We start from the raw sequence: 26,926 nt of genomic DNA, 5'->3' as shown, positions 1-26,926 counted from the left end.
TACCCTGGTTTATCACTTTGGCAACAAATGATTGCAGGGTTTACGTGCATTACCTCGTTACATACAGCACTGCTGCGCCCAGCTAGCACCCATCCATGCTAGCAAATTGAAAGCCAGTTTAGACATGCCTTTCCCAGTGTGGTTACATCCTTGACTGCCTTGTGGATCTATGAATTATATTGAAATACTTTTTATTACAAACCCTAGGCACTAGATGTATGCTACCTTTGTTAGAAGTAGGAAAATGTGATTGCTTCTCCTTCAGTATGTGGTCCTTTTACTCTCTTATAAAAATAGGAAGACATTTTTTAACAGTATTTTTGTGCCTATTTTCATAATTGTCATGGGTCAAAATATTCACCTGAATTAGTTTAGCTCAACAGAACACTTCACCTTCACATAGCACAGGACAGCATGGACAGTAAAAATTGATGTATTTGATGTTGCGTTAGCTTTTTGTGAAATAATCTTGGCAGAAGGCTATTTCAGTGTTTTTTAAGCTATTGAAAATCAGGCCTTTATAGCTCAATGGAATTGAAAAAAAAATTATGAATTCGTTTGTATACTTGCCTTCCTACATTTCTATTTCCCGTTGCTTCATCTCTCTCTGCAGGCTCAAGGGAGCAGATCCTTCCATATTTCAAGTTGGCATAGCTCCACAAAACAGCTGTGCCAATTACTTCCAGTTGGGGACTGCCACTGGGTGTATAGCTGCTTGTACTGAAGTTGTTGCAATTACTATCATTATGTTATTTCTTGGCATGGAAAAGAAAAAGATGAGTGAGTGTTTGGGGGGCTTTGTTTAAGTGCAGCAGGCCACTTATTCATGCAAACCACTGAGAGCAACTGGGAAGTAAGCACAGTGAGGAGTGAACTTTTTGGAAAACCAGCTCTCATATTTAACTTGGTAAGGAGACAAAGTGATTTCTTAATAAAACCTAATAAACTCCAGGTCTGCCTGTTCCTTCAAAAAGGGAAAGCATTTTTCAATGTGTTAGATTAACACTGCAGTACCTATTATGCCCTTGCTTTTATGCAGCTTACAGAGATCTTTACCACAGCTCCAACCTGCAGGAGCTACTTGTGTAATGCCAATGCTGAGAAAAACTATCACGTGGTTTACCTCCATCTGAAAAACAATTTTGAAGGTTTGTTTCAAGTGGTCTGTAACGCTATTCACACTCCTTTGATCCTGGAGCTGGGCGGGGAACTCTTCTCCAGACACAAAATTAGAGTGGTCTGAAAGCAACTTGTTTCATCTGGCAGTTAATGGTTTGAAGGGCTTAAATTTTATGTAGCTTAGCATACACAAACACGGCACCCCTCGCATGCAGGCGGACTTCCATACCTTTGCATACCAAGCCAAGTGGCAGGTCAGTAGTGGTAGGTCCTCTCCTACAAGGACAGGCTGAGAGAGTTGGGGTTGTTCAGCCTGGAGAAGAGAAGGCTGTGGGGAGACCTTACAGCAGCCTTCCAGTCCTTAAAGGGGGCCTATAGGAAAGACAGGGACAGACTTTTTAGAAAGGCCTGTGGTGACAGGACAAGGAACGATGGTTTTAAACTAAGGGAGGGCAGATTTAGACTGGATTTAAGAAAGAAATTTTCTACAATGAGGGTGGTGAAGCACTGGAACAGGTTGCCCAGAGAGGTGGTAGATGCCCCATCCCTGGAAACATTGAAGGTCAGGTTGGATGGGGCTGTGAGCAACCTGGTCTGGTTAAAGATGTCCTTGCGCTTGCAGGGGGTTGGACTAGATGACCTGTAAAGGTCCCTTCCAACCCAAAGTATCCTGTGATTCTATGATTCAGTACCCCACAGATAAATGCTGTATTACATCTACTCTAGATGTTGTATTGCAACTGGTTCAACATAGCATGTCTTCTGAAGATGATTTTTCTTTATATTATTACAGCAAAGCTTCAGCAAGCCCAGGCTACCGCAGAGAGGCTCTGACAGCAGGTTATGACCTCAGGCTTCCCGAGACGTGTCCAAACGCAGGGCCAAGACCTGCCATCGCCCAGGCCCTGGCACCGCTCTGCCTTTGCCAGTGAAAGCGACAGGACTAAGCTTTACACTTCAGTTCCGTGTTTGCCTCGTTAGCGTGACCTGAAGCCGTGACGAAGGGACCACGAGGTGACAGGGCGGTCCGAGAGGTGCCGCTAACAGCACAGTCCCTGCCAGCGGTGCAATGCGCAACACCGGCCAGGTGTGACGGAGGAGCGGGAGTGCCGTGCCGGCACCCGCCCCGAGGCCCCTTCGCCGCAGTTTGACATTTACTACTCGTGTGTTTACTCGTTGCCATTCCCCCGGCGCGGCCCGGCCCGGCCCGGCCTGCCCCCCGCGGCCCGGCAGGAGGCGGCTCCCCGCTGGCGGGGGACGCGGGAGGCCCCGGCCGGCGGAAGCATCGCTTCACGGGAGTGCGGAGGACGGGCGAGAGATGGGCGCTCAGGGCTCCCCGCCACCCCCGGGGCCCGGCGGTGCTCCCCACCCCCGCCCCGGCGAGCGAAGCCCCGGCGAGGGCGCGGCTGCCGGCGCAGCGCTCGCCCCTCCCCGGCGCGGCTGCGCAGAGCGCGGGGCACAGCCCCGATTCCCGTACGCCCGGCGCCGCCCGGCCGGCACCGCGGCTTTTCCTGCGCTACGGAGTTTCCGTAGCCGTGTCCTCCGGTGCCCCCGCGCGGCGCCCCCGATCGCCAAGCGCGTTTCTATGAGCCGCCTATAAACAACATGGCGGCCGCGGGCCCTCTTCCTGCCCGCGGTCTGTAGGTGGCGCGGTGGCCGAGGGGGCGCCAGGGCAGGGGGTCCGGCGGCGCCGGCAGGCTCCGCTCCGCTGCGTCCCGCACTCCCCCTCCTCGCCGGGGCCGCGGCGGAGGCGGCAGGGCCGCGCTCCGCCCCGCCGTGCGGGGGTGTCTGAGCGCCCGGGAGCAGCCCGGCTGCTGCATTGTCGCGGCGGCCCCGCGCGGAGCGGAGCGGTGGCGCCGGGAGTGCCCGCGGCGGCTGCTCGGGGGCGGCGGGAGGGAGGAGAAGAAGAGGGCGCGGGGGCTCGGGTGCCGGCGGGGGCTGAGGGGCTGCCGTGAGGAGAGAGGCGCGGGGCGGCCGGGAGTGGGGCCATGTCGCTGCAGAGCCCGCCGGCGGCCACGGCTGCCGCCGACCTCCCCCCCGGCCCCGGCGCGGGGCTCCCGCCGGGCGCGGAGCTGAACCAGGGCAGCGCGGCGTCCCCGTCAGCCGAGGAGGGCGGCGAGGATGAGGAAGAAGAGGAGGAAGAAGGGGAGAAAGAAAAGGAGCGAGAGAAACTGCCGCCCATCCCGTCGGCATCCAGCGCGGCAGCCGGGGTAGGTCTCCTGCGGTCCCCGGCGGGGCCGAGCGACCCGTCAGCGCCCGGGCTGCCGCCCGCCGGGCCCCGGCCCCGGGGAGCGGGATCGTCCTTGCGGTCCCCGCTGTCATTTGCTCTGTTTGCCGCTTTATTCGTGGTGGTGGGGGAGCATCATGTTCATTTTCTTTCATGTTCTTTTCCGTTGAGAGGCTTTCATTCAAGTTTCTTAAAAATAACAAGTGCATCTGTAAGCGGTGACATAATGAAGCTATAAATTCTCCATCTACTTATAGTTCTTTAACATTTTACAACGATCTGCTCTTTTGGGTTAGTCATGACTGAGGGTTTGCAGCATTGTGAATGTTCGTTAAGGATTTTCGGGGGTGGAGGGTTTCAGCTCTTAATACGCTTAATAGCAAGAGAGCTAGGTGGAAAATACTTTTGTATTTTTAACTTTTTCTTAAAAGGTCTTTTCCGGTTTTTACATTGTGCTGAAGCAAAAATGACAAAACATTTCGATAATGGATGAATGAGTTAACACGGTTAAAAAACTGAGAGGGATATTTGCCAGAATCATTTCATTTCAGAAACCTCGTTTGAGATTTTTAATTTTGCTGGAGTTATGATTTTCTTTCTGCTGACCATACCATATTACAAAACATAAAATTTTCCTGGCATGAGTTGAATATCTTGCATAGCTCAACGTTAAAGCTTGCTGTAACTTACTTCAGTCCAACAACAGCAAAAATTTTACCAATTCTGTAGTAATACAGTTATGAGGTTTTAATTCAACAGTTCTGATAAGTATCTGATTTACTAGAAATTATCATTTTACATAATTTGAGTTTAAAAGATTGAGCACCTAATGTTTATGACTGTCGTGAAATAATTGTAATGTTAAATGAAGTAATCATAGGCAAACTGCAAACTCCTCAGAGCAATTCTGCCAATTTTGTGTTTTGCCTACAACATTCCAGTCTTCTGAAAGACTTTCAGCTTTGCAAATCTGTGTGAATGATCTGTGTGAATGTGGAAGAATGTGTTTGTTCCTGTGATTCAAATACAGATTTGCTGGGAGAAGTCTGTAATGGGCAAGTGCCCAGGATTTATCTGAAAATCTCCACTTCAGACTTTGAACGGCAAATGCCAGTCCCTTAGAATAAAGATACAAGTTCTGGTCTAAAATGTGTCGGGCTTAGCTCAGCTAATGAGAAACATGTGCAACTGGGCAGCTGTGTAGAATTCCCACTGCCTTAAAGAACCAGGAGAACTTGTCTGTAGCTGGACATCCTTCATGTACCTCTGAACTGTTGCCTGCAGGCATAAGTTGTCTAAGTTGCCCTGCTACAGAGGAGCTCAGATCTGGCTAGGTGTGATTGCTTGTCAAATGCGTGTGGGATTTTGAAGTTACAAAGAGCTGCATACGAATTTTAATAGTATGTTACAGAGGGAGAGTTTTGTGGACAGATGTAATAGAGAAATCCAGGGCTATGGAAATCTCTCTTTGTAACAGAATGCAGTTTTTGATCCAAATGTATCAAATAGGGAGTGCAGGTATGCTTTTGCAAGACCTTTATGAGTTGCTGTAAAAAAGGTATTGGACTGTTGGTCTGCTAAGCCCTAGTTCTGACCAACCTACACATCTAATTCCAGGGCTTCATGAAGTACATTGTGAGATTCGTCATATATAACATGATTTTAATACAAGTTCTTTTATTAAAAGTTCTGATTGAACATCAAAAAATGAGTGTTACTTAATCAAATCCTCTCAAACACTTTTAAAGAGAGAAATATGTTCTCAGCTTCCTTCTCATTAAACTGGGGAAAAGTTTGTAATGTGATGACAAAAGCGGGAAATTATTGTCTTTGAAAAAAAAAATAATCTTTGCTTATTTATGTTTTTTTTTTTCCCCATTAAAATTCCCTTCCTTTAAAAATACATGCCTGGTACAAATACAGCGATACTCCAGATGACCTTAATTTTCCTATTCTCTTTGCCTATTATTTCTACATTTATAGTCATCATATAATGATGACTATGGTGATATAGATACTATACCTTGTCTCTATATGAAGTGAGCCTCAGTTATTCTTGTCTCAGAACCTCTCCCCAGATTTTGTGTAATTGACATTTTCTTCAATGCACTAAAGACCCACCCACCATAGACTTGTGCAACTGATGTGGCATGACTAGAGCTTCCTCGAAGGCAACGTGAAGGTGTGACACATCCTTTAAACAGTTTCCATTCTCCGCAATAGCTGTGGAAAAGGTTGGAATTTTAGTAAGTCAATAGATAACCATGGTATCCTTTTTCTCAGAAGAGCATGTGTGTGAAAGATGTCTCTCTGGAGTTTAAGCTGGCTGCAAGTTGGAATAAAGGGATTATGTGACTATTGCTATTGTCATTCATATTGTGGCTTTTTCTAGCCAAGGGCCATGCAGAATTGTGGAAGAATGGTTAATTTTTATTTTTTTGGCTTTTATTTCTAAGGAAAGTTGTGGAGATTAAATTAGTGCATGAATAGATTAACATGATCCTGCAAGGAGTTCAGGCTTTTCTTATGGGCCAAGTGGTGATTAGAAATAATGCATAAGGGGTGATGGTTTGGAGGTCAGTGTTCCTTTTCTGAAAAGAAACTTGTGGGAAGCTAAATAACTTGCCCCCTCGTAAGCAGGAACAAGTAGAGGCTTCCATAAAACTAAACCAGTCCTATGTTATACCTTTCAAGATACGAATGGAAGGGAAAATCCTACTTCTTGTGCAGGCTGTTGCATTGACAGCTGCCTCTAACCTGAGTGTCCTCCATGTCTTCTTGCACAGGGAAAAAAACCTTTTACTCCTCACTGGCCTTTGCTTGCCATGTATATATGGGTCTTGAGTGAGTTATGTTAGGGCTAAAGAGTAGGATTCTCAAGAAACTCTTCTAGATGGTCTTTTGCCTCTTCCCAGAAAGCACTCTGTATGTGCTCTTTGCAAACAGTTTGACTTATTTTCACCATCTAATTTAACTTCAATAATGAAAAACATAAATTTATAAAGTATAATGCTAGTACCTCTCCAGTCTTATGGAGAGCTTAATGCTTTGGAAAACTTCCACTAAGAAGCCAGCAGGGTTGTGAGTTATTAATATGCTCTTAAAAAAGAGGATTAAAGATTACTTTGATCCACCTACTCCCTCTAAGCATACTCATTCTTTATGTGGGGGTTCAGTTTTCTGATGGCAGTATACGTGTAGAGTCTTAAGCTCTAGAGGCTCACTGACCTCCTACAAAATCTTTTAAGTATGACAGGGTGCTGTACACTTGTCCTAGATTACTCTCCCAGGAGATGTCAGAGATCCTTGTTAATGAGCATGTAGTTTCCCAGTATTCCTCCAGGGCTTTCCAGTAAAGCCTTTGTCCATACGTTTGTTTAATATTGTTGGAACTGCACTTGGAGCAGGATTATGGAGTTAAATAGCATGTGCAATTTTTGTTCTTTCTGAGCGCTGCTGAGGAAGGTGGCATTAAGAAGAACCTCTTTAAACTGTTCAACTATACTATTTCAGTGGTATGGCTGGAGTAAAACCTAGAAAGCTGAGTCAGTCAAAAAGGCTGTCACAATAGTCTGTTTCTTAAAAGCTCCTCTTCTCAATTATCTATGATATCTATTCCATATTGATCATAATTAGACTAGTCCAAGCTCCAGAGGTTTTCTACCTAGAGCATACATTTTGTGACACAGCAGATAAGCAAATCCAGATCTGAGGTTAAAAAGTCCTTTTTCAGTCAATTATGTCTTGCTGTGTTTGTTCAGGGTCTGTTTTTCTCCAGTCATGTGCCAGGTGATTTTTAAGAAGCATCTTAATGATATTTCAAAGGTTATAGAATAAAATAAAAAGTTAATGTGAAAATTATAGTGGTAATTACATTTTATTTTTGAATGTTTGTTGCATACAAGGAATTTGGAGCTAGAAATTGAAACTTGGTATTTTTAAAGCCAGAAGTCCTGCTGATTGTTCAAATTTATAATTTGCTGAGTTATAAGCCATGGAAAAATGGCTGTTTGTGCCACAGTTATTTAAAATTCCTGGCAGTATACCAGCTTGCATACACTGCACCATGGCAGGTTTATGGGCTGTGTTATTACCCTCCTGGTGGTATTTCAGGATGTTGTGGTGGAAGTGAAGTGCTTTCCTCAGAACTCTGGCTGCATGTCGTAGTCCAAATTTACTACTCTTAAGGGGAAAGAGAAATGTATGGGTTTAAAAAAATTTATAGGATATTACATTAATTATTCTAGAGTTTTTGTTCTTGTTTGGGGAATTACAGTTTTGATTTGCGTGAAAACATTTTTTTCTGAGAGTGCAGATACCAGACATCAAGTAAAGGAATCTTTAGGTTAATATGAGGCTGAAAATCATGATGTGCAGGGGAGAGTGTGTATATTTTTTAGTTGATCTAGCTTTGCCTGATACCAGCTGATGACTTGAAGCTGAGAGATGGAAATTAAAATCTCTATCATGCAACTTCTGTCATCTTGGGCAAGCCCCTTAACCCACTTATGCTTTGCAAATTCTCCAGAGTAAATAACTATATGTAATAGCACTCAGTGTCAAACAGACTGATTGGCACAATCCTTTGGAAGTCTGTTCTGTGATTTCACTTCTGTTCACTGTTAAAACACATTAGCACTCAACATTTCTTAGCAAAGGCTTGTGTGGACTCCTTGGTGGCAGCACATACAGGTACTCAAGCAGGTTGTTTTAACATGGTGTTAACAAAAGTTTGTTGGCTAGCCTTTCTTCAGTGGCAGCTGATGCTGACAATTTTGAGTCATTGGGGTTTTTACCCAGATAGCCAGTATTTAAATTTTATCAGCCAGTTAGCTCACATAGAATTTTTGACCCCATATCTCAAGTCTTGGGAAGCTTGTCTAAACTACTTCAGTATATGAGGGTTATTTGGAAAAAGGAATATGTGACACTTTTATCAGTTTAAACTGAGCTGGATGTAGTGAGGAATATAAAAATAGTTAGAAATGAGGATACAGAAAGTTAGAATATTGTTGAAAGCATTCTAATCGTATTGTGTTTTCCTCACAGTAATCCAAGGATATCTTCATATCCTGCAAAGTAATACTTGAGTTTTTGAATGAAATAGAAAGGAATTTTATGGTATCTCTCCTGATTCAGTTTGAAACAAACTTGCAGAATCATTGTTTCTCTTATTTAGGTATTACCAATCTGATTTCAAGGTACAAGATATTTAAGTATTCTCTGTAACGCCTCATGGGTAAGATTACTCTCGCAGTAATGTATTAGCCCTTTATAGCATGCTGTCATCTTAATTACAGGGGTTGGAGAGAGGAGCCAAAAATCAGTTTTCCACTTTCAGCAATTTCATCACAAGTATCAACCAAAAGAAAGAAGGCATCGGAAACAGAAATTCACCTACGCAACTTGTTATACCCAACATCAAAAATGGTAAGAGAATAAAAGCCCTGTGTTACTTAGTTACCAATTTAAGAAGGTGCTCGGTGTTCTGCCAATATTTGTATTGTGGTAGTGCCAGAAAATCTAGAAATCTAGATTTCATTAAATTGTGCTGTGCTGTACATTGTACAGGCAGTGATATATATGATAGTCCATCCTCTGTAGAGGTTATGTCAAAACAAGTTGGATAAGAAAAACAAATGGACCTGGAGGATGAAATAATCATCTGAAGTTTTAAAGAAAGTTACAGATTCAGCAGTCCATCTGCAGATACTGTTTGTCTAACTGCAGTCAGACGGCAGTTTCTCTAGAAATTGTGTCAGAACTTTGTGGAGAAGATTTTTTTGTCGCCATCTGAAGGATGGCAGGGATGAGGCAAGCATAGAGCTTTGAATGGAGACAGTTGCTGAGAGTTTCTGTTTTTCAGTGAAGGTGAAGGCCAGTGATGACAAAATAAAATTCACAAGAAGATTGTGAGTTTTGGCAAGTTTGGTAAGTTCTGAAGAGCTTTAAAGGTGAGAAGGAAGGTTGTTGTGGTATGATGAGGTAACAATAATTGATGAAAAGATAGAAATTGGAGCTGTCTATTCAGTATGGTAGGCTAGAATCGTGAAGCCTGATAAGATGACATTGTGGTTAGACCTGAAATTTTTGTTAGATTTTGGGGCTAGGATATGGAATTTCAATAATTTGGGGCTTTTGATAAAAGGCTGTACAGGCTGTATTTGTCAGGTTTGTACTGATCTTGCCTCTGAGCAGGTCCCTCTCAGCCTTATTCTGTGGTTCTTTAAGTCTTTATAGCACTCAATGAATTCGAGGCTAGAAAGAGACTGCTTTAATTCAGAGATGTCAGTAGTGCAAGTTTGAAACAAAACTATGGACAGGTATTGTCAGTTTCGAAGTTGTGCAGAAAAAGGTGGCTTATACCTTGCAGGATTGGATCCTTACTAAAATAATCTTTGTATCCTTGCTAGCTATACTGCAAAAGTAAAAGTCAATGCAAGATGTTTGTTTGGTTTGGTTTTAAGCAATTTTTGTTATGGAGTAAGGAGGTGCTTTCTACTTAAAAAAAAAAAAAGGCAATCACTGAAACACAAAAGGCAATTACATGTAAATGACAGCTCAGACAGGATTTTGTACGTTGCTCAAGTCACTTTGTACTACACAAAGGAAGCCAAGGTGGCTGGAGATGGCCAGTGAGGAATTCTCTTGCTGCTGCATAACTTACCAATGTTAAGGTAGAAGTGGTGTTCTTGAGGGCAATACTTGGGGTAAGGCAAAAAGAAGATGCTGCAAAGCAGGTCAGAGCTCTGCTGATTCTTACAAAGTGCTGTGAGGTCGAGCTAACAAAGCTGGAAGAACAACCTTCAGGTGGCCATTGCTCTCACCTGTATATTTTTAAAGAAAAGTCTTCATATGTGAATTGCATGTAAACAATTGCAATATTGTTGGAATCTGAAAGTCCTCAGAGAAATAAAATGTTTTGCTTTTCTTGGATAACATTATTTTCCCAAGAAGCTAGAAGTGACCTCTTGTCAATATTAACTACTTAGCTGCTAGCCTTTTTGATAGAAACACGCATGCAGTTGATTCGTAGACTCCAAGCTACTGTCTTTCATTATTTAAGCCTTAATTGTTTCCTGTCCGGCTTCTTTCTGAATAGTTGTGTAATACAATCTTATGTTATGATATGAAAGCCTGATGCTTAATAAAATTTAGGAAAAAGTAAAATTAAATCTAGTATTGGGCCAAGCAATGTGAAAAATACATACCCTTTTGCAGAATTCATTTCACTTCTGTTTAGTGACAGAAGAAATCTGCCCTCCCCCCCCCTTTTTTTTTTGTACCTGACAAGAATGGTAAACTCTAAACACCTCTCTCTTGAAGTGCCTTCAGTTCTTGCTGCACATGATACTGTCCCAGTTGTCATTACTGCCTTGTAAGTACTTAGTTGTTGATTTTCACCACACTAATGCATGGCAATATTTATTATAGTCAAGGATATATTCTTGAAATTGAGCTCAATGGGTAAAATTGAGCAGATATTCTGGTAATTTCAGGATCAGGGTAACCTGCCTATATAAAAACAGATTATTTTTACTAACAGTCCAAGGTGCACTCAAAATTTTTTGAGAAGGTATGTGTATTCTGTGGAAAAAATAGTAATTGAAACAAACTTCTCAGTTAAAAATGCTTCTTTTGTTATTCTGGAATTCAGGAATGATGCTTGGTTGGTGGGTTGGGTTTTTTTCAGTTTATCTGTACATGTGCTATCTCTCTGAATATGTGTATATATATGTACATATACTGGTAACACTTTAGGCTTGAGTTCAAAGAATGTTAATTTCATTGAAAAACAAAAGCGTGGAAAAGGTAATGCTGGTAAATACAGCATGTAAGCTAGGGTGGTTTGTTTGCTATATAGCTGCCACAGAGGTTGAATTTATATAACAGGTCTTCTAATGCAGCAATGATGTGGTATGAAATCTATATAGGAACTAGATTGTTCTAGTTCTTTTATAATGTTACAAATACAAGTAAGATTTGTTTGCTTTACCTACTTTGAAAATTTTCATCTGCCAGTAGCTGTGTTGGTCACCGTGAAAATAACTGCTGTTCTAAATTCATTCACCCTAAATTTCCTTGTAGTATGAGCAAATAAATCTATTTACAAATAAACTTGAATTATGGCAAAACATACTGAAGTTGACAATATTTATTAAACATATTATTAAAACTCAGATTTAGTATATCTAATTTAAGCTGCATGTATTTCAGAGAAAATTGCATCACTGACAGGGTGCAAGTTACCAGCTTAGCACCTGCAGCCTCAATTTACTGAAATGAGAAACAGCTTCTGTCACCAGCTGTCTCTTCTGCAGATGTGGAGAGAGTATTTTCCTCATTTCAGTGTATTCAGCTGGTTATAATTCAATGTTTAATCCATTTAAAATTGAGAAGACAGAATGAGAGCTACATTAAAATTACTTGTCCTTCTCAGAGTATAAAAATAAGACATAGTCTTAGTTTCTTTGAGGTGAGTCCATCCTGCTTTCAGAGAATGATGTGCAATAGCAGAGCACTTGCATGGCAGGATTGTTTGGCACCTTGGCTTGAATTAATTTAGTATCTATGTGTCCACTTTGTTTTTTAAATTACTACTCTTCTCTTTAAATAGCTTTAAATTCCAGCTGTGAGAGTGGGCAAGGTTCCGTATCTATAATTGATGCCATACTCAGGGGATTGAGGGCAGCTCTGATCTGTTATCGTCTGATGAATGGTGGCTGAGTTAAGTCACAATGACAGTGTCTCTGTCATTAGCATGAGTGAAAAGAATCTGCCTTTGGGTTTTGGGGATTTTGTTAGCAACTGTTTCCCTGCTGTGATAAATGGAGTAGGGAGTGGAGTAGTGATACTACTTTGATGTTTAGTTAATTTTAAAAAACAACTCTTGGAATGGTAGTGAAAAGGCTTAGAGGGTTCTCAGACAATTCATAGAGGATTTTGGTTTAATATGTTTGACTTTTGAGGACACTTTTATTTTATACAGTGTTGTCTATCCCAAACATGCATCATAATTCATATAAATGCTTTTAAAAATGTACAGTATAAATCGGACTAAAAAAGCATTTTAAGGATATTTGAGAAGACACTGTCAGTAAAACGGATGTTTGTGTATACTGCTTTTTTTTTTTACGGTTTTGGTGGGTTTACCTTGGCTGGCTGCCAGACGTCCACCAAGCTGCTCTATCACTCCCCCTCCTCAACAGGACATGGGGAGAAAATAAGAAGAAACAGCTCATGGGTTGAGATAAAGACAGGGACTCCACTTTCCAATTACTGTTACAGGCAAAACAGACTTGTCTTGAGGATATTAATTTATTGCCAGATAAACAAAAGCAAAACTCAAAACACCTTCCCCCTGCCCCCCCTTCCTCCCAGGCTCAACTTCACTCATTCTTTCCCCACTCTTCTACCTCCTTTCCCCTAAGTGACACAGGGGGGTGAGGAATGGGGGTTGCAGTCGGCTCATAAAACTTCATCTCTGCTACTCGTCCTTTTCACGCTGTCCCCCCGCTCCAGCATGGGGTCTCTCCCACGGGATACACTCTTTCACAAACTTCTCCAGCATGGGTCCTTTCCATGAGTTGCAGTCCTTCAAGGACTGCTCCAATGTGGGCCCTTTCCATAGGGTACAGTCCTTTAGGAACAGACTGTTCAGTGTGGGTCCCCCATGGGCCACAGTTCCTGCCAGCAGCCTGCTCAGGCATGGGCTCTTCATGGGCTGCAGGTGGATATCTGCTCCACTGTGGTCCTCCATGGGCTGCAGGGGGACAACCTGCTTCACCATGGCCTTCTCCACAGGCTGCAGGGGAATCTCTGCTCTGGTGCCTGGAGCACCTCCTCCCCTCCTTCTCCGCTGACCTGGGTGCCTGCAGGGTGGTTTCTCTCTTTTCTTTTTAATCCCTCCTCTCTCAGCTGCTGTGCAGTGTTTTTTACCCTTTCTTAAATATTTTATCACAGAGGTGCTACCAGCATCACTGATGGGCTCAGCTTTGGCCAGCAATGGGTCTGTTTTGGAGCTGGCTGCATCTGACATAGAGGCAGCCCCATCTCTCCTCTCACAGAGGCCACCCCTGCAGCCCCCCTTCTGCCAAAACCTTGCCACATAAACCCTATACAATGTTCTCAGATCAAATATGAAGGAGTAGAATAGAAAGACCTTGTTAAAGCACTGCTATTTGGACTTAGAATAGGCAGCCAAATTTATTGAGAAGAAATGTTTAAAGATGCTACCATTTCAACAGTAATTCTCTGCAAGACAGAAAACTTGGATTTCCCATTTAATTTATTGGATAGGTTCTTTTAGGAGGCTGTAGATGATGCACAGTCAGCTCTAGCTAAAATTATATATCACAGTGTAGAAAAACTGACTGAAGACTTGTCCTTGTATGTCAGAAAATAGTTGGACTTTGGTATGGTTCTGCTTGAGATTTTTCTTAGGTGTAGGGAACACCAGTGTTACAGTTTGTATATTATGATATATATTGTAAATACAATAGTGGACAACACTACTATTTGTGACTAATAGCTACCAGTCACGTACTGCTCGGTTTGTCTTTCAAAGAGCAAATATAACAGCATCACCCTGGGTAACTCTGTAATTCCATGACATTCTTTGACTTTTTTTTTTTTTAATTATGTTTTAACCTGCTTAGCCTGAGTTCCTCATAGGTTCATGTAGATGTGATGTTCAGAATAGGCACTTTCTTTATGCATCTGACTTTAGAAGGCACTTGGCTTAATGTTCAGAAGGTTGAGCGTCTACAGCTACAAATAGATTGAATGAAAATTCTGCAGCACTCATTTCTAAAAATGAAATTATATATGAACTTGAGGTTTTATTGTATGATGTGAATGCTGCTGTACGTATATCAGTGCGTTATTACTGATGTAATACCAGCACATCTTATGTAAGTACACTATATTGCTATTTTCCCTAATAACGAGTTGGAATACAGATCACCAGCTTTTTTTTGTTTTTTTTGTCAGCAGTATGCCAGCAATTCAATTGTGAAAATCTGTCTTGGTTTTCTTTGTTTTTGTAATAGACAAATAATTTGTTTGCAACTCTGTCCAGCAGTTTATTTATAAAATAGTAGAGATTCCCATCTTTGGAAAGCCTTAGATTGGAGACAGACTGGCCAATTCTATCCCTCCTTTGGCAGAAGGAAGCACTTTGTTCACAAAGACTTCGTTACGAACTCAGGACACAGTTTTTGTTTATAGGGTTTTACTTCCCTTCAATTAGTGGAAGTTTCCATCCTGTCTGGGATGAGCACATGGTAAGAAAAGTACTTCAATGAGTAGGGGTTTAAACACATAGAATCAGACAGTGTGAGTTTTCTTTTTTTTCTTCCCCCCTAGTTCCTATATATCTATATTTTACTAGCTAACTGTTATTTATATGATTGCATTGTATTTATTGGGTTTTGTTGTTTGTTTGTTTTTTTTTTTAATAAGTGAGAGACCTACCACCTATTTGCCTCGATGTACGACAAAAGCAGCGCATCTCTATAGATACACTACCCCAAGAACTGAAAGCACCAATTCCTCCTGAACCTTCCCTTCCCATCCGAACCAAAACTGTGAAAGATTTTCAGTAAGTTAAACTGGTGTTTCTAGAAGTGTACTTTCTTTCTTTGGACTTTCTTCATTTTGTCCTAGTTCATACATTTGATTTTGTTAATCTCAAATGAGGGAACAGTTCAGTAGGACTGACTAGTAGTAGTAGTTATTAGTCTGGTTGTGAAGGTGGGATTGATAACTCTGTTACTGTGAAAATTATCAAAATACTGTCTCTAGCTTGAAGTGTTGTTCTGTTCAAGAAATGGCAAAGCTTGTACTTCAGAGATAGAAATTCAGTTCCTGACATTCAGTGGATGTTTAGTTTTGGAAAAAATATGTATGGCTTATTGCAGGCTGGAAAATCCCTTTCAGTCTTAAGTATTTTGTTTGTACTGCCAATTATGGTGTGTCCTGTCCATTGAGGTACTGGGCGTGTCTTGTGTGAAACACTGCACATCAAACACTTAAATGTATAACATCATATTTGAGGACCTGGAGCAGTGATTACATGGACTGCACTATTTCTAACTTTGGCTAAAAGTACAGATGACCTTTCTTCATGCATTATGTTAAAGAGCATTCATTTTCAATATTAGTTTTATGGCAAAAACTTACTTCTTTTTTCATGTATACTTGCTGCTTATGTAACCACAATTTTAAGCAGTGTAAGTGTAACCTATTCTAGTACTTCTCTATGAGAGGCACTATGCTTTAAGTTTGTTGAAGTAAAAAGAGTTTTAAGATTAAAGAGTCTGTGCAGACGATATTTATGCTGCTGCCCTGTAACACTAATTTAGCTAGAAGGAAAGTAAAATTGATGTGAAATAGTGTCTTGTGTTCCACTTCTGCTTTTCCAGATCAGTATAGACCTTTACTCAAAACTGTATCTGCATTAGGTTTCTTCCAGCACTGTTACGATACTTGGTATATGATCCTTGATCAGCTTAGGTAGGCTAGCAGAAGTCCCCAAGGAAACCACCTGAATTGTTTTTAACTGTGTTTCCCTGATGTCAGGTCTACACCACAAACTTTTGCTGGCTTTGCTTGGTTTGCTGTGGGCACAAGGCAATAGAGAATGGGGTTTTTGCCCTCTATTTAACATCGCTATGTTCCCAAAAATTGTGATGTTGACACTGTCATTTGAGGAAATGGCATAACTTTGTTGAAAAACTGATGGCGTAAGGTATGTCTACACTAGGGGATTCTGCCTGCGATATGTGAACATATATTGGCAGAGTGTTTCTTTAGAGTGGATGTGTTCTTAGAGGGGTATTTACTAATTCATTGAAAGTGTGGCATTTTGCCTTTTTTCCATTTTTTTAGCCTTAGCACCCACAGAGCAGTATTATGCTGCTGTAATACCCCTGAGTGTTTTACAGTAGGATAATCTTGGTCAGGAAATGGGGAGAAGTATTCTGAGGAAGAAGCCTGATTTTTCTATTTTTCAAAACAGATGGGGAAAAAAAAAAAAATCACAGTTGCTCCAAGAGGCGTATGAGCATATACTCTTCATTGCTCTTTTCCGTGTGTGAAATTTTGTGCATTCAGTGAGGAAAAGGAATGCTTTTTGATTAGTCAGTGTGTGTATTTGGTGGAAAAGGAAACAGGTATAAAAGAGAATTTGACAAGAGGTGATCCTTTGTTGGTATTCAGGTCATCTGAAGATCTGAAATTTTTTCTTTATTCAGATTTTTTTTATCTATTGACTGCTGCCTAATTACGTAATTATCAAGGATTTTACTCTTTCAAGTAAAGTATTAAAAAGTCGTTAGCATTTTGGTATGTCCCACTGATAACTTTTTTTTTTAATATCTAGTACAAAGAAATTATCTAGGGGGAAGCAAACTGGGATTTGTATCACCAGCATTGTAGATAGCTAAAATAAAATTCTGCTTCAAAGGTTGGTTGGGGTTTTTTTTTGTTTGGTGTTTTGTTTTTGTTTTGTTTTGTTTTAAATTTAAGATATTATACAAAATTTTATATACAGATACTTGCTTTAAGGTCCAACACTTAAAAGGACTTTAAGAGTAAATCCATAGATTTTGTTGTCCCCTTAAGGAATGTGTACAGTTGCATACAAAGATTAAGTTTATTTGAAAAATTTGAAGAGAAATAAAATTTTGTACAAATGATAATGAATTTGACTAGCTTAGGAGCCTGCATACTTAACCTAAATTAGTCTCAGTAATTTTATCATGTCAGTGTATCTTCAGCGTAATTCTATTCTGCTAATTATTTGTCTTAACATACTGAACTGTGACACCATGAATTAACATTTTGAATAAGAGACATTGCTCAGTTGTATCAAACACAAACTATGCTTTTGTTCTCTTGTAATACCATGATCTTAAAATGACAAGGAAGATGTTAGAAAGATACTGATATTATACTTGTCTGTCTTCTAAGTGTGCTTAGTGAGGAAAGCTTAGAGTTACAGTGCAGTCTAAAGTCTAAGTAGTTGGGAAGATTGAACCCTTATATTACCAATATTTTAAAATATTCTTTCTAGGGATGATGTGGAAAAGTCTAAGTCATCAGGAGATTGGAAAGCTGTACATGATTTTTATTCTACAACATTTGATTCTTTCCTGGAGATAAATGCTGCATTTAAGGTAGAAAATAATTCAAAATACTGTTTAGTACTTACAGTGTTTTGTATCTTCAAAGTGTTTACAAAAACATCAGTTAAAGGCTTGCAGCTAGTTACTCAAGGCCACTAAGATCATTTTATCATGTTATCACCTGCCTTTAGTAGACAATCTGTTGTTGCAATGATTTATTGATTCCATTTTAAGCAACTATATTTGAAGTGTATGTGGAGCTTTAAAATTTTGGTATGTAGTTCGTTTCGTGACACTATGACTGTGTAGATATTTTCTACGCAAACTACAGTTTAAAAAAAATGCAAGCTAATGCAGCTAATATGGAGGCCCAGGCAAATCTGGAAACAAAAATTCCCTGTCCCTAAAAAAATGTGTGATATGGGCTCAAGTAGTATAGCTGTTCTTGTGTTGTGATGGCATACTCAGCTTTTCTTGGGAAAGATCATACTTGTGTGTGAAAACTTTCTGAATTCATGCTAAATTAATATTTCCTGCCTATTACAGAGCAAAATGTGCTTATGATATTTAATATGGACAGTAGGGCCTGAACCTAGACAAAATAACCTGTGACTTTTAGTTACTTAACAAATATTGAGTGCTTATAATCTTGTTGCTCTTGTCTGATGATGGATCGACAACAAAGATGAAAGATGGAAATTCGATGTAACTCAGTATTTGAAACCCTCTTACATTTTTAAAATGAACAAGGTAATGGAGTTACATGAATATTGCCATTGTGTAAGATTAATATTGTTTAGCTTCATCTTTCACATATCAATAAAAGCAACTTAGATTCTTATGTTTTGATAAGGAAAAAAATAGTTATATCTGTATGTGTTTTGTTTAAACTTGCTGTTAAACTTTTATTTTCAAAGACAGCTAAAATATTCAAAACATTTCAAAACCAAAAGCTTCATGTATTATCTAACTTACAGAAAGATACCAATTCTCCATTTAATACCGTTGAGGACTCTGGAATCAATGCAAAATTTGTGAATGTTGTCTATGATGCCTTATTAAATACTGTAAGTAGAAGAAAAGAATTCATGTTTTAAAATATTGTAACAATTATTTCAGCAAAGAAATATGCTAAGAAGCAATTTATACCAAAAGTTTTTCTCAGATAGGCACGATTTCTGAAGAACCTCTCAAAACATACTTAAAATGGTCCCATGAGAATTGCCATAGAATCATGAAAACCACTCTAGTAAAAGAGGAGGAAATTTTTGCTACTAGTAATGCACAGTTTATACAGTGGTAGATCTCGGAGGCTGCTTGCAAGATATGACGTGACTGTGATGGGACACTGCATGGTGGGCAATAAGGAAAATGTGAAAATGGGGGTAGGAAAAAGTGGGTACTGTGCCTAGTAAACAAAGGACGGGAGTAATTTAGAAATTATACTTACAGTTTTTAAGTTGTTTAAAGTGTTGAAAGCCACTGTTGGCACAACTCCAGGCTAATAGTCTGTGAGGAAGGACACTTAGGAGCTCAGCATCATAACACAAAGATTTCTTAGCTGGCTTGAATCACAAGCAAAACAAACTTGCTTGTTCATACAATATCTTCTATAGAATATGTATAATTACATTAGGTATCATTTTTCCTCTCTTTTTCCACAGCCCCAAGATGTTCAGAAGTCAGTCCTAAAAGGAATAATTAATGGTCTGCTACAAGAATGGAAAGGGTAATTATAACAAATGTTTGCATTAGTGCTGTGCCAGGACTTACAACTGATATACTTTTTGTCTTTATTGTTTTAGCCAAAGAAAGAAAATGTTCTGATACAACTTACTTGACTTATAAGAACTTGTCTCCATTTGGCAGGCAAATCTGCTGAAATATATCTTCGACTCTGTAAGCTGACGTTGAACCTCTGAGAGGCAGACCCAGACCCAGCCATACATTCCCCCACAAAATCTCAGCTGCTCGTTGCCAGGGCAAACTTTTGGGCATCTGAACTGTGAGATGAATTAAGGAATTTTTCTAGAGTAAAACACATTCTCCTCGCACACCCCCCAACAACAACTAACATGTTTTAACTTAGATAATTCCTTGATCTGACGTTTACTTCACAATACCATTCCTGTGTGGCAATGGCATAGAAAGGGCAGCGCAGGATGCAGAAAGGGATAGCCCAAAGCTAGGAGGTTTGGAGATGACAACATTTTAGCAAGAAGTAATAGAAGTGAGAATGCATAGTTTGATTCACAAAAAGATATAGCAAGAGACAGCACCGTGTTGTGACTCACCTGTGACCCAGCCCTTGGCTATTCCTTTCTCCACCTTATACTACCTTTTCTGTGCTGTTGCTGCATGTGTGTTTGTGGTTGTGTAAAAGCCTTGAAGCAGATAAACAGCAAGAAGTACAGAGGCTGCAGTGGTAGAAGTGTATGGAGAATTCTGGCAGGAAATATCTAAGATGGGGCAAATAAACTCTTCTGTGGTGTTACCTGAGATAGACAACAGCATGGACTTCCCTCTTTGGAACACCTCTTACTCTTTAATTCTGACTTTTTTTTTTTTTTTTTGCCTTCTCTCTTGCGTTATGCCACAAAAGACAGATGCTAATGCCTTTAGAGAGTAGTCAGAATCTTTAAGTGTCCTTTTCAACTTCTGAGAGCAGTGAAGATCCTTAGATATGGTATTCAACACATATTGGCAAAGCAAAGTTAAATTGTAGGGTGCGTGATTTCATTACTCGTGATGTGTTTCTATGATGTATACATACGGTTCTGCTTATTTTTTCATTCATTCATAGGCCACGAACAAAAGATGATCTTAGAGCATACTGTATACTTTTACAGGTAAGAAGAATACAGTATTTTTATTTAAGTATGTGTCTGCTTAACTTATAATCTATAAAACAGTATACTATGCAAACAAGATACTTTGTATGGCTGAGATACTTCACATTTAATTTCCTGTTATAAGAATGTATTAAAATGTGGAAGAAGCGTAGGGTATGCATGATGGGAATGGGACCTTAATGGAAGATAGTTGATGGGGAAAGGTTGCATAGATTAAAACTATGAACTAACAGTTAGCCATGTAATTGTTTCCTGTAATTTTGTGGGTTGAAAGAACAAATGTTTTAGTGGCTTATTTGTTCTTATTTCTTCCTTATTCCCGGGTTTCCTTTATTGGTATGCTGTAACTCTGATCTTTCCAGAAAGTTTCAGTATATGCACTTTTTGTTATTGCTGTAACTTTCTCTAGTGTTGCATTTTATCCAGCAGACTCTCTCCAGTCTATCTGACAGGCTACATTGTCTGATTTCTGTCTGTGTTAACCTATTACCTTTGCTACTGTAGTTGATTTGCATTTGTAGCAAATTTCCCCTTTAAATTATGCCAGTGTAGATAACTCTTCACACAAGGAGAGGTTTCTACTGTTATTTGAGAAGGTCAGATGGTAATTTAATTTTTTGAGATAATAGTTTTCTTCTCTGGGGTGGTATACTAGGTGTGAATTATAAGGAATATGTCCTGCTGAAAAGTGGGAATGTGTGAACTCATATGTAAGAGGGAAAATAAGTTTGGACTGATGTGCAGGAAGACAGGAGCTATGAGAATCCTTATTACTGAAATGGAAAGCACATCACTCAGAGGAGTGTAATTTATGTGCTACACAGTAAATAATAATCCAGAAAAATATATTGAGTACTGCCTTTATTACCTGTGGGCTTTCTTTTGAAACAAAAAACCCATACTTTTACAATATAGAAGTTATGTATTTGACTAGAAGTTGCAAATCACTTTTTTTTTTAATAGTTTTACCACTGTCGCAGCAATTTTGTGAATTCCTTTCCTGCGTAATTGTACTGGCAACAACAAACATAAGAAAAAATCCTAATGACTTTTTTCCCTTTATGCAGTTTATTAACCTAACACATTTTTTTAATCTTTTTCAGAATCCTCAATTTAGTAACACTTCTACTTATGTCATCTATGCTCACTTGCTAAGACAGATAGCAGCCTTAACAGAAGCTGACCATCATTTCCTAGTGCACTGGTCTAAAAAGTAAAAATAATAATAAAAAAAAAATTAAAAATTCCATTTTTAGGATTACAATTGTTACTGTATTTCCATTGATGTTGACTGTTTTATAAATTATATGAAAGTTAATTTAATTGACTAAAGAGATTGTTTTTGTTGTTTTCAAAGTACATTTGGACATAGTCCACTAAGTGATACTGATTTATAGATGCAAACTGTATATAATGTATAAAAATGAATATTTTTATGCAAAAAAGCCTTGATTGCAAAATAACTTATGTGAGTTATTTTTCCGTAACACATGCAAAATAACTTATGTATCTAAATTTTTAGATACATATTTAAACTGTATTATTAATACAAACATCTTTATGATCTTTGTTTAAATAAAGTTTTATCATGCATAATTTGCAAAAGATACTGTAACTTTACTGCATTGTATGAAACCACGAATGAAATCTAGTCCCTGCTTCACAGTGTAATAGAGGTGGTGAGAGAGTGTAGTTAGGGCATTAGATCTTTAATTAATTGAAATAACTCTAATAAAACCTTACTAATAAAGTCATATGGGGGTAACTGCCCAAAGAGTGGCTTTTAAGTTGGTATGCAGGTTGCCTTCCTTATAATGACTGTGCAAAAAGTTCAGGCTGGGGTAAAAAAAGAAGTTTGAATGGCCATATTCACAATTCCCTTATCTTCTAGGGAATCTGTTAATAAAGGATTTTCTTCTCTAAAGGATGGAAATTATATTTCCCTCCCCCCACCCTGTAATATGTCTAGATTTGCTTAAAATTGTGGTAATATATGATTTCATTTGAATTGGTATTTACAAATAAGGTTTACCCTCTTGGTTAAGGATGCAATAGGCATATTGATGTTTTTATTCTTAAAACATGTATTGGAAATCTAAACCATTAAAATAGGAGAGCTCTTATTCAGAAAAGGATGCTTTAATATATCTATACATACATGTGTATTGTTGTGATATTATGGAAGCGGTACAGCATATAATTTTAAATGTGCACTTGTCACAAGTGTATGAAGTACTTTCCGCTCTTTATTCAATAGGACCAAGTATCTCAAAATAAAAAACTCAGAATTCCTCAGTATTCAGATTGTGGAGTCAAATAGCTAAGGAATTTTGTTTTCTTTTTGTTTGCTAAAAGTCAAGAACAAGTAATGATTCTGTTGCTTTTTTTTTTTTTTTTTTTTTAAATCACAGACATTAAAAAGCCTATTTGGGGTGCACTGAAGAGCATTGCTGTGTGCCAATATTTAAAAGCATGCTTCTTCAAACCTTATATTTGGAATTTTGTTTTTCTGTATAGGACAAAAGCATGTTTTTTAAAAATAACATTGAAATCTGATAACAAACTCTAGTGTGGATAGCGATCAGATGAGAGTAACTGCAGCATGTTTGTTTTAGGATTTCACAGAGGAGGTTCAAGCAGCTGGTGGACAGGTTACTGCAATTTATTTCTTTACGCCTGTTTCCTGCAAAACCTGAAGAGTTTCCACCTATGGTGAAATGTACTTGGTGGATTCCATCAGCAACCAAAGTCCTGGCTTTATTTAGTAGGTATTTTTCTTGAACTGTGTATGCATATGTATGTATATGTGTATATATGTATGTTTGTGTGTATGTATATATATATACACATATGGGGCGATAATTTATACTTCTCTTCTGGTGGAGACTGACAATGATGGTGGCACAGTACAAAGGACAATAAAATGCCAAAAAGTAGTAAGCAACAAAAACATATTCTTTTGGCAAGTCTTCGTACTTGCTTTCCAGTAGAGTATAGTTGCTATGCATCGTTTTCCTGTAACAACTGAAGATCATTCAAACAAAAATCCACAGAAGTAACGGATGTTTAAGGTTTCCCTTAGATTTATAAAACAAACTGTTTTAAATGTGTAATTGCCAGAATTTCTTCTGTAACTGGCTTACCCCTATAGAATTACTTAGCATCTAAGAGAAGTTAGGCAATACATATGCCTCTTAAGTCCAAAACTACAGCTTAAAAAAAGTAAATCCCTGTCCAGCTCAACATAGAGCACAGCAAATTTGACCATTGCAAATGCAAACCTTCTTCTCCACTCATCCCCAATAGCTTAGTGATTAGAGCATTTACTATGAAAATGGGAGGTTTAAGGTCAGTACCCTTTTCTTGAGGGGTAAAAACCCTTTCTCCTTTCTACAAAAAAGTGACACCACCAAATGAAAATTAAGATTGGAATGAGGATGTTTTCATTTTGATGTCAACTTAAAACTTTTACTTAAAACCATTCTGCACAGTCCTGCCTGTCCAGAGCAACAGTTTATAGACGCATAAGCTCAACTGTATCTAAAACCAAGACGTGTGTTGTCTAGTCATCTATGAGAGTTGCTAATTCCTTAATTCTGGGAAAAGGGATATTTAGTAATTCAAAATACGCTACTTTCTGTCTGATCAAAATTAGATTATGTCGAAGTGCAAATAGAGAAAACTTAGCTGTTTGACATTATATGAATGTTACATAATGAGATAGGCAGCTTAAATGTGAATCGGTTTTCTTAATTTGGTCAAGTACTTAATTTTTGTGAGTCTAGACGGTATAGTAGTTACGTGAGGAAATAGGTGTATCCTTGCATACTATGTTTTGTGTGCCTCCCTTTCCATCCCTTTTGCAAACAGGCATCAAACTCACAGATAATTGTTAACTGGAAAACATGTAGATGTTATATCCATAGCTACGTTTGAAATTAAATGAAGGTGTTTAAGAAATCCATCTATCAAACTGCTTTTTCATTGATTTCAGCAGAACATAGCATTCTTTATCCATGAAACCTTAACTTAGTGTATGTCATTAAGTGGGCTAGAGTCAAATGGAGGTTCTTTTATCATAAATGGGCTGAACTAGGCATTTACTGTTTTCTACAGCAATTAATATGATGTCATATGGCGTCATGCTATAGTTCTAATTCTGTAGCTAAGACTGAGACAAAGTTGTTATTAGCTGATTTGGCTTAAAGTTTCTGAGGTCACTGGTGCTCCGGATGCCTAGAAAACAGATGTGCTGAATCCAGGCAGTATTTTAAGACTTCTGTGTTTTCTTTGTAGATGCTGCAAATAGTCTGATCAGTCCTCCTATTATTTCATATACGGATTTCTATAATTCTACACTTGATCATATTGATCTTATGGAAGAATATCATAACTGGCAATGTTATGGAAATTCTCACAGGTAAGAGGAATAACTGGTTGTTTCTTGTTATGGAAATTCTCACAGGTAAGAGGAATAACTGGTTGTTTCTTGTTAAGTAGTATTTCAAAGCACCGTTATCTACACGATGTGTATCTATATATATATATATATATATAGTGTGTATATATGGTATACATACCCTTTGTATATATAGCTACATTAAATACTGTATTTTACTGGAAAAATATAGCATAGCTACTACTTGCTATACTTGCTACCGCATAGATGCGGGGTCAACTGTAATAAATCTCATTCTGCCTTTGCAAACTGGAGAAAAGATGTAAAATATAGATGATAATAATACGAGTTTGTTATTTATTGGCATAGACTTCTAATTGTGTCTTACTACAAACATATTTTAACCTCCAGTACATTAATAGAAAGTGGTGTTGTGTGCATACTTACCACTTAATGATGAAAATTTATCTAGTTACCTGTGTATATGTGGCTCCAATCATATTTGTTCCAGTGAAATACATTGTACTATTTCTGTTAACATGAAAATGAACTCACAAGTTAAATCTCTACAGACTCAAAGCTTGCAAAGTATTTCTCTTCTTGTGAGAGACAGCCAGCAGTATGATTTAGAAATATCTAGAGAAACAGGCATTTCATCTTTCTGCTAAAGTTTAAAATCTTATTAATGGTTTCTTAATAAAATTTATTTTATGTAGCTGTATTTTTCAGCATATCAGTATGTATCACTCAGTCTTCACAGCTTGAATCACAAGATCAATTAAAATTTCCCCATATTTCAAGACTTTTCAGTAAGCTAATTTAAGACGTCAGCCATCCAAATGTAGCTTTTTGTTTATTGAGTGTGCAATTTTCCTTGCCTTTAGCAGCAGTTGAGGGAAAACTTGGAGAGCATAATTTGCTCCACCTAGGCAGGTATTTTAGGCTAGTCTTCGGTCTGATACCTGATATTCTGCTTGGGAAGGAAGAAAAAAAAAAAACAAAACCACCAGAACCCATGACACATGATAGCAATAAAGATACAGTAGGTTTTGCATAGTCTCAGTCAAAGTATTGGAATCTGAATACTGCTGAGCTTCAAATTTTTTTTTTTCTTTTTTTCATTGGCACCATCTGGCTGTTTTGGCACCCACATCCAAACTTATAAAAGGGCTGTGAGATTTCCACCTGCTCCAGTTCTTTTCAGTTATCTGGGACACTGGGAATTCAATATATATCAAAACAAAGTTGATACATAATTTCTGGAGTAGCTGAAGTGCAGACTGGCTGTATTATTCTTAAACTAAATTTAATTCTTTTGCTTTGTTACAATCACACTTTTTTCCAATTTTACATCTTTTAACTCTGTTGTTGTTCCATTTTAAAAACAAAACAAAACAAAAAAACACCAAAAAAAAAAACCAACAACAAAACCAAAAACAACCACCCCCCCACCCCCCCTAAAAAAAACCCAAAACCAACAACCCAAAAAATTGCAATCAAGACTATATGCTTGGAACTAAGAAGGCCAAGTAGGAGCAAGTCCTGGTTTACCTTCTGTATGAAGTGTTTTGAAATGCATAATTCTTCAAACTAAGTCAACACTCCTTGGTAAAACATTTTGGATTAGGATTTCCAGGAGACCAAGTGAGAATATTTTTTCCTCATTTTCCTTTCTTTCCTAAAGACGTTAGAATCCAGAGCTGCTCACAGGCGGGATTCAGGGTGCATGTACAGTCTAGATTGAAGATGCACACATAGTCTGAAGCTCTGGGTATTTCAGTATGAACTTCTGCTAGGTGATGCATGAACTAAATCAACAAAAACTTACCAAAATAACCAGTAATAAAAAAATCTCTTACCTTGATGATTTCTGAAGTTTTTCAAAATTATTTGTATTATTTGATTGCAGTGGAATGTGGCTGTGATCTAACATTTTAGAAGTCCTAAACACTTGTAACCCTGGGTTGAATCTGAAGGGCCTGTGGAAAATCAGTTCATTTGAAAATCAATTCTGCAGCAAATAAGCCAAACCAGAAATATTTTTACTGTGTACCAAAGAACGCTGCACTGAGATAGTTGTTTTTCTTGTATTTAATAAAAAGATATTATTGTTTTCTTTAATTCAGTGTAGCAATTAAAATTTAGTATTTAAAGCAGAAGAGGACTTTTTTATTAGGTCTATTGCTAATGATAAACAATA

General features: G+C 38.6%; 1 protein-coding gene across 3 annotated transcripts in view; it reads left to right on the top strand.

Moving 5' to 3' along the window:
* Positions 1-3,035: 3,035 nt before the first annotated feature.
* HECTD2 (HECT domain E3 ubiquitin protein ligase 2) overlaps positions 3,036-26,926 on the top strand; it is a 41,384-nt gene continuing 17,493 nt past the window's right edge. Inside the window, exons 1-10 of one of the 3 annotated variants that reach the window (XM_075504850.1) lie at positions 3,036-3,329; positions 8,647-8,776; positions 14,810-14,948; positions 17,424-17,526; positions 18,453-18,542; positions 19,140-19,204; positions 20,279-20,324; positions 21,431-21,540; positions 22,943-23,091; positions 24,624-24,747. In XM_075504850.1, coding sequence (XP_075360965.1) covers positions 3,108-3,329; positions 8,647-8,776; positions 14,810-14,948; positions 17,424-17,526; positions 18,453-18,542; positions 19,140-19,204; positions 20,279-20,324; positions 21,431-21,540; positions 22,943-23,091; positions 24,624-24,747 — 1,178 coding nt within the window. In that variant the 5' untranslated portion in view covers positions 3,036-3,107. Of the gene's footprint in view, positions 3,330-8,646; positions 8,777-10,633; positions 10,725-14,809; positions 14,949-17,423; positions 17,527-18,392; positions 18,543-19,139; positions 19,205-20,278; positions 20,325-21,430; positions 21,541-22,942; positions 23,092-24,623; positions 24,748-26,926 lie in introns of those variants that run through there. The other 2 variants (XM_075504849.1, XM_075504851.1) reach the window with 2 other exon arrangements.

Source organism: Mycteria americana, chromosome 6, assembly GCF_035582795.1.
Source record: "Mycteria americana isolate JAX WOST 10 ecotype Jacksonville Zoo and Gardens chromosome 6, USCA_MyAme_1.0, whole genome shotgun sequence".
Taxonomy (NCBI): Eukaryota; Metazoa; Chordata; class Aves; order Ciconiiformes; family Ciconiidae; genus Mycteria; species Mycteria americana.
The sequence above is the reverse complement of the archived record's forward strand: the minus strand, read 5'-3'. Positions and strand labels throughout refer to the sequence as shown.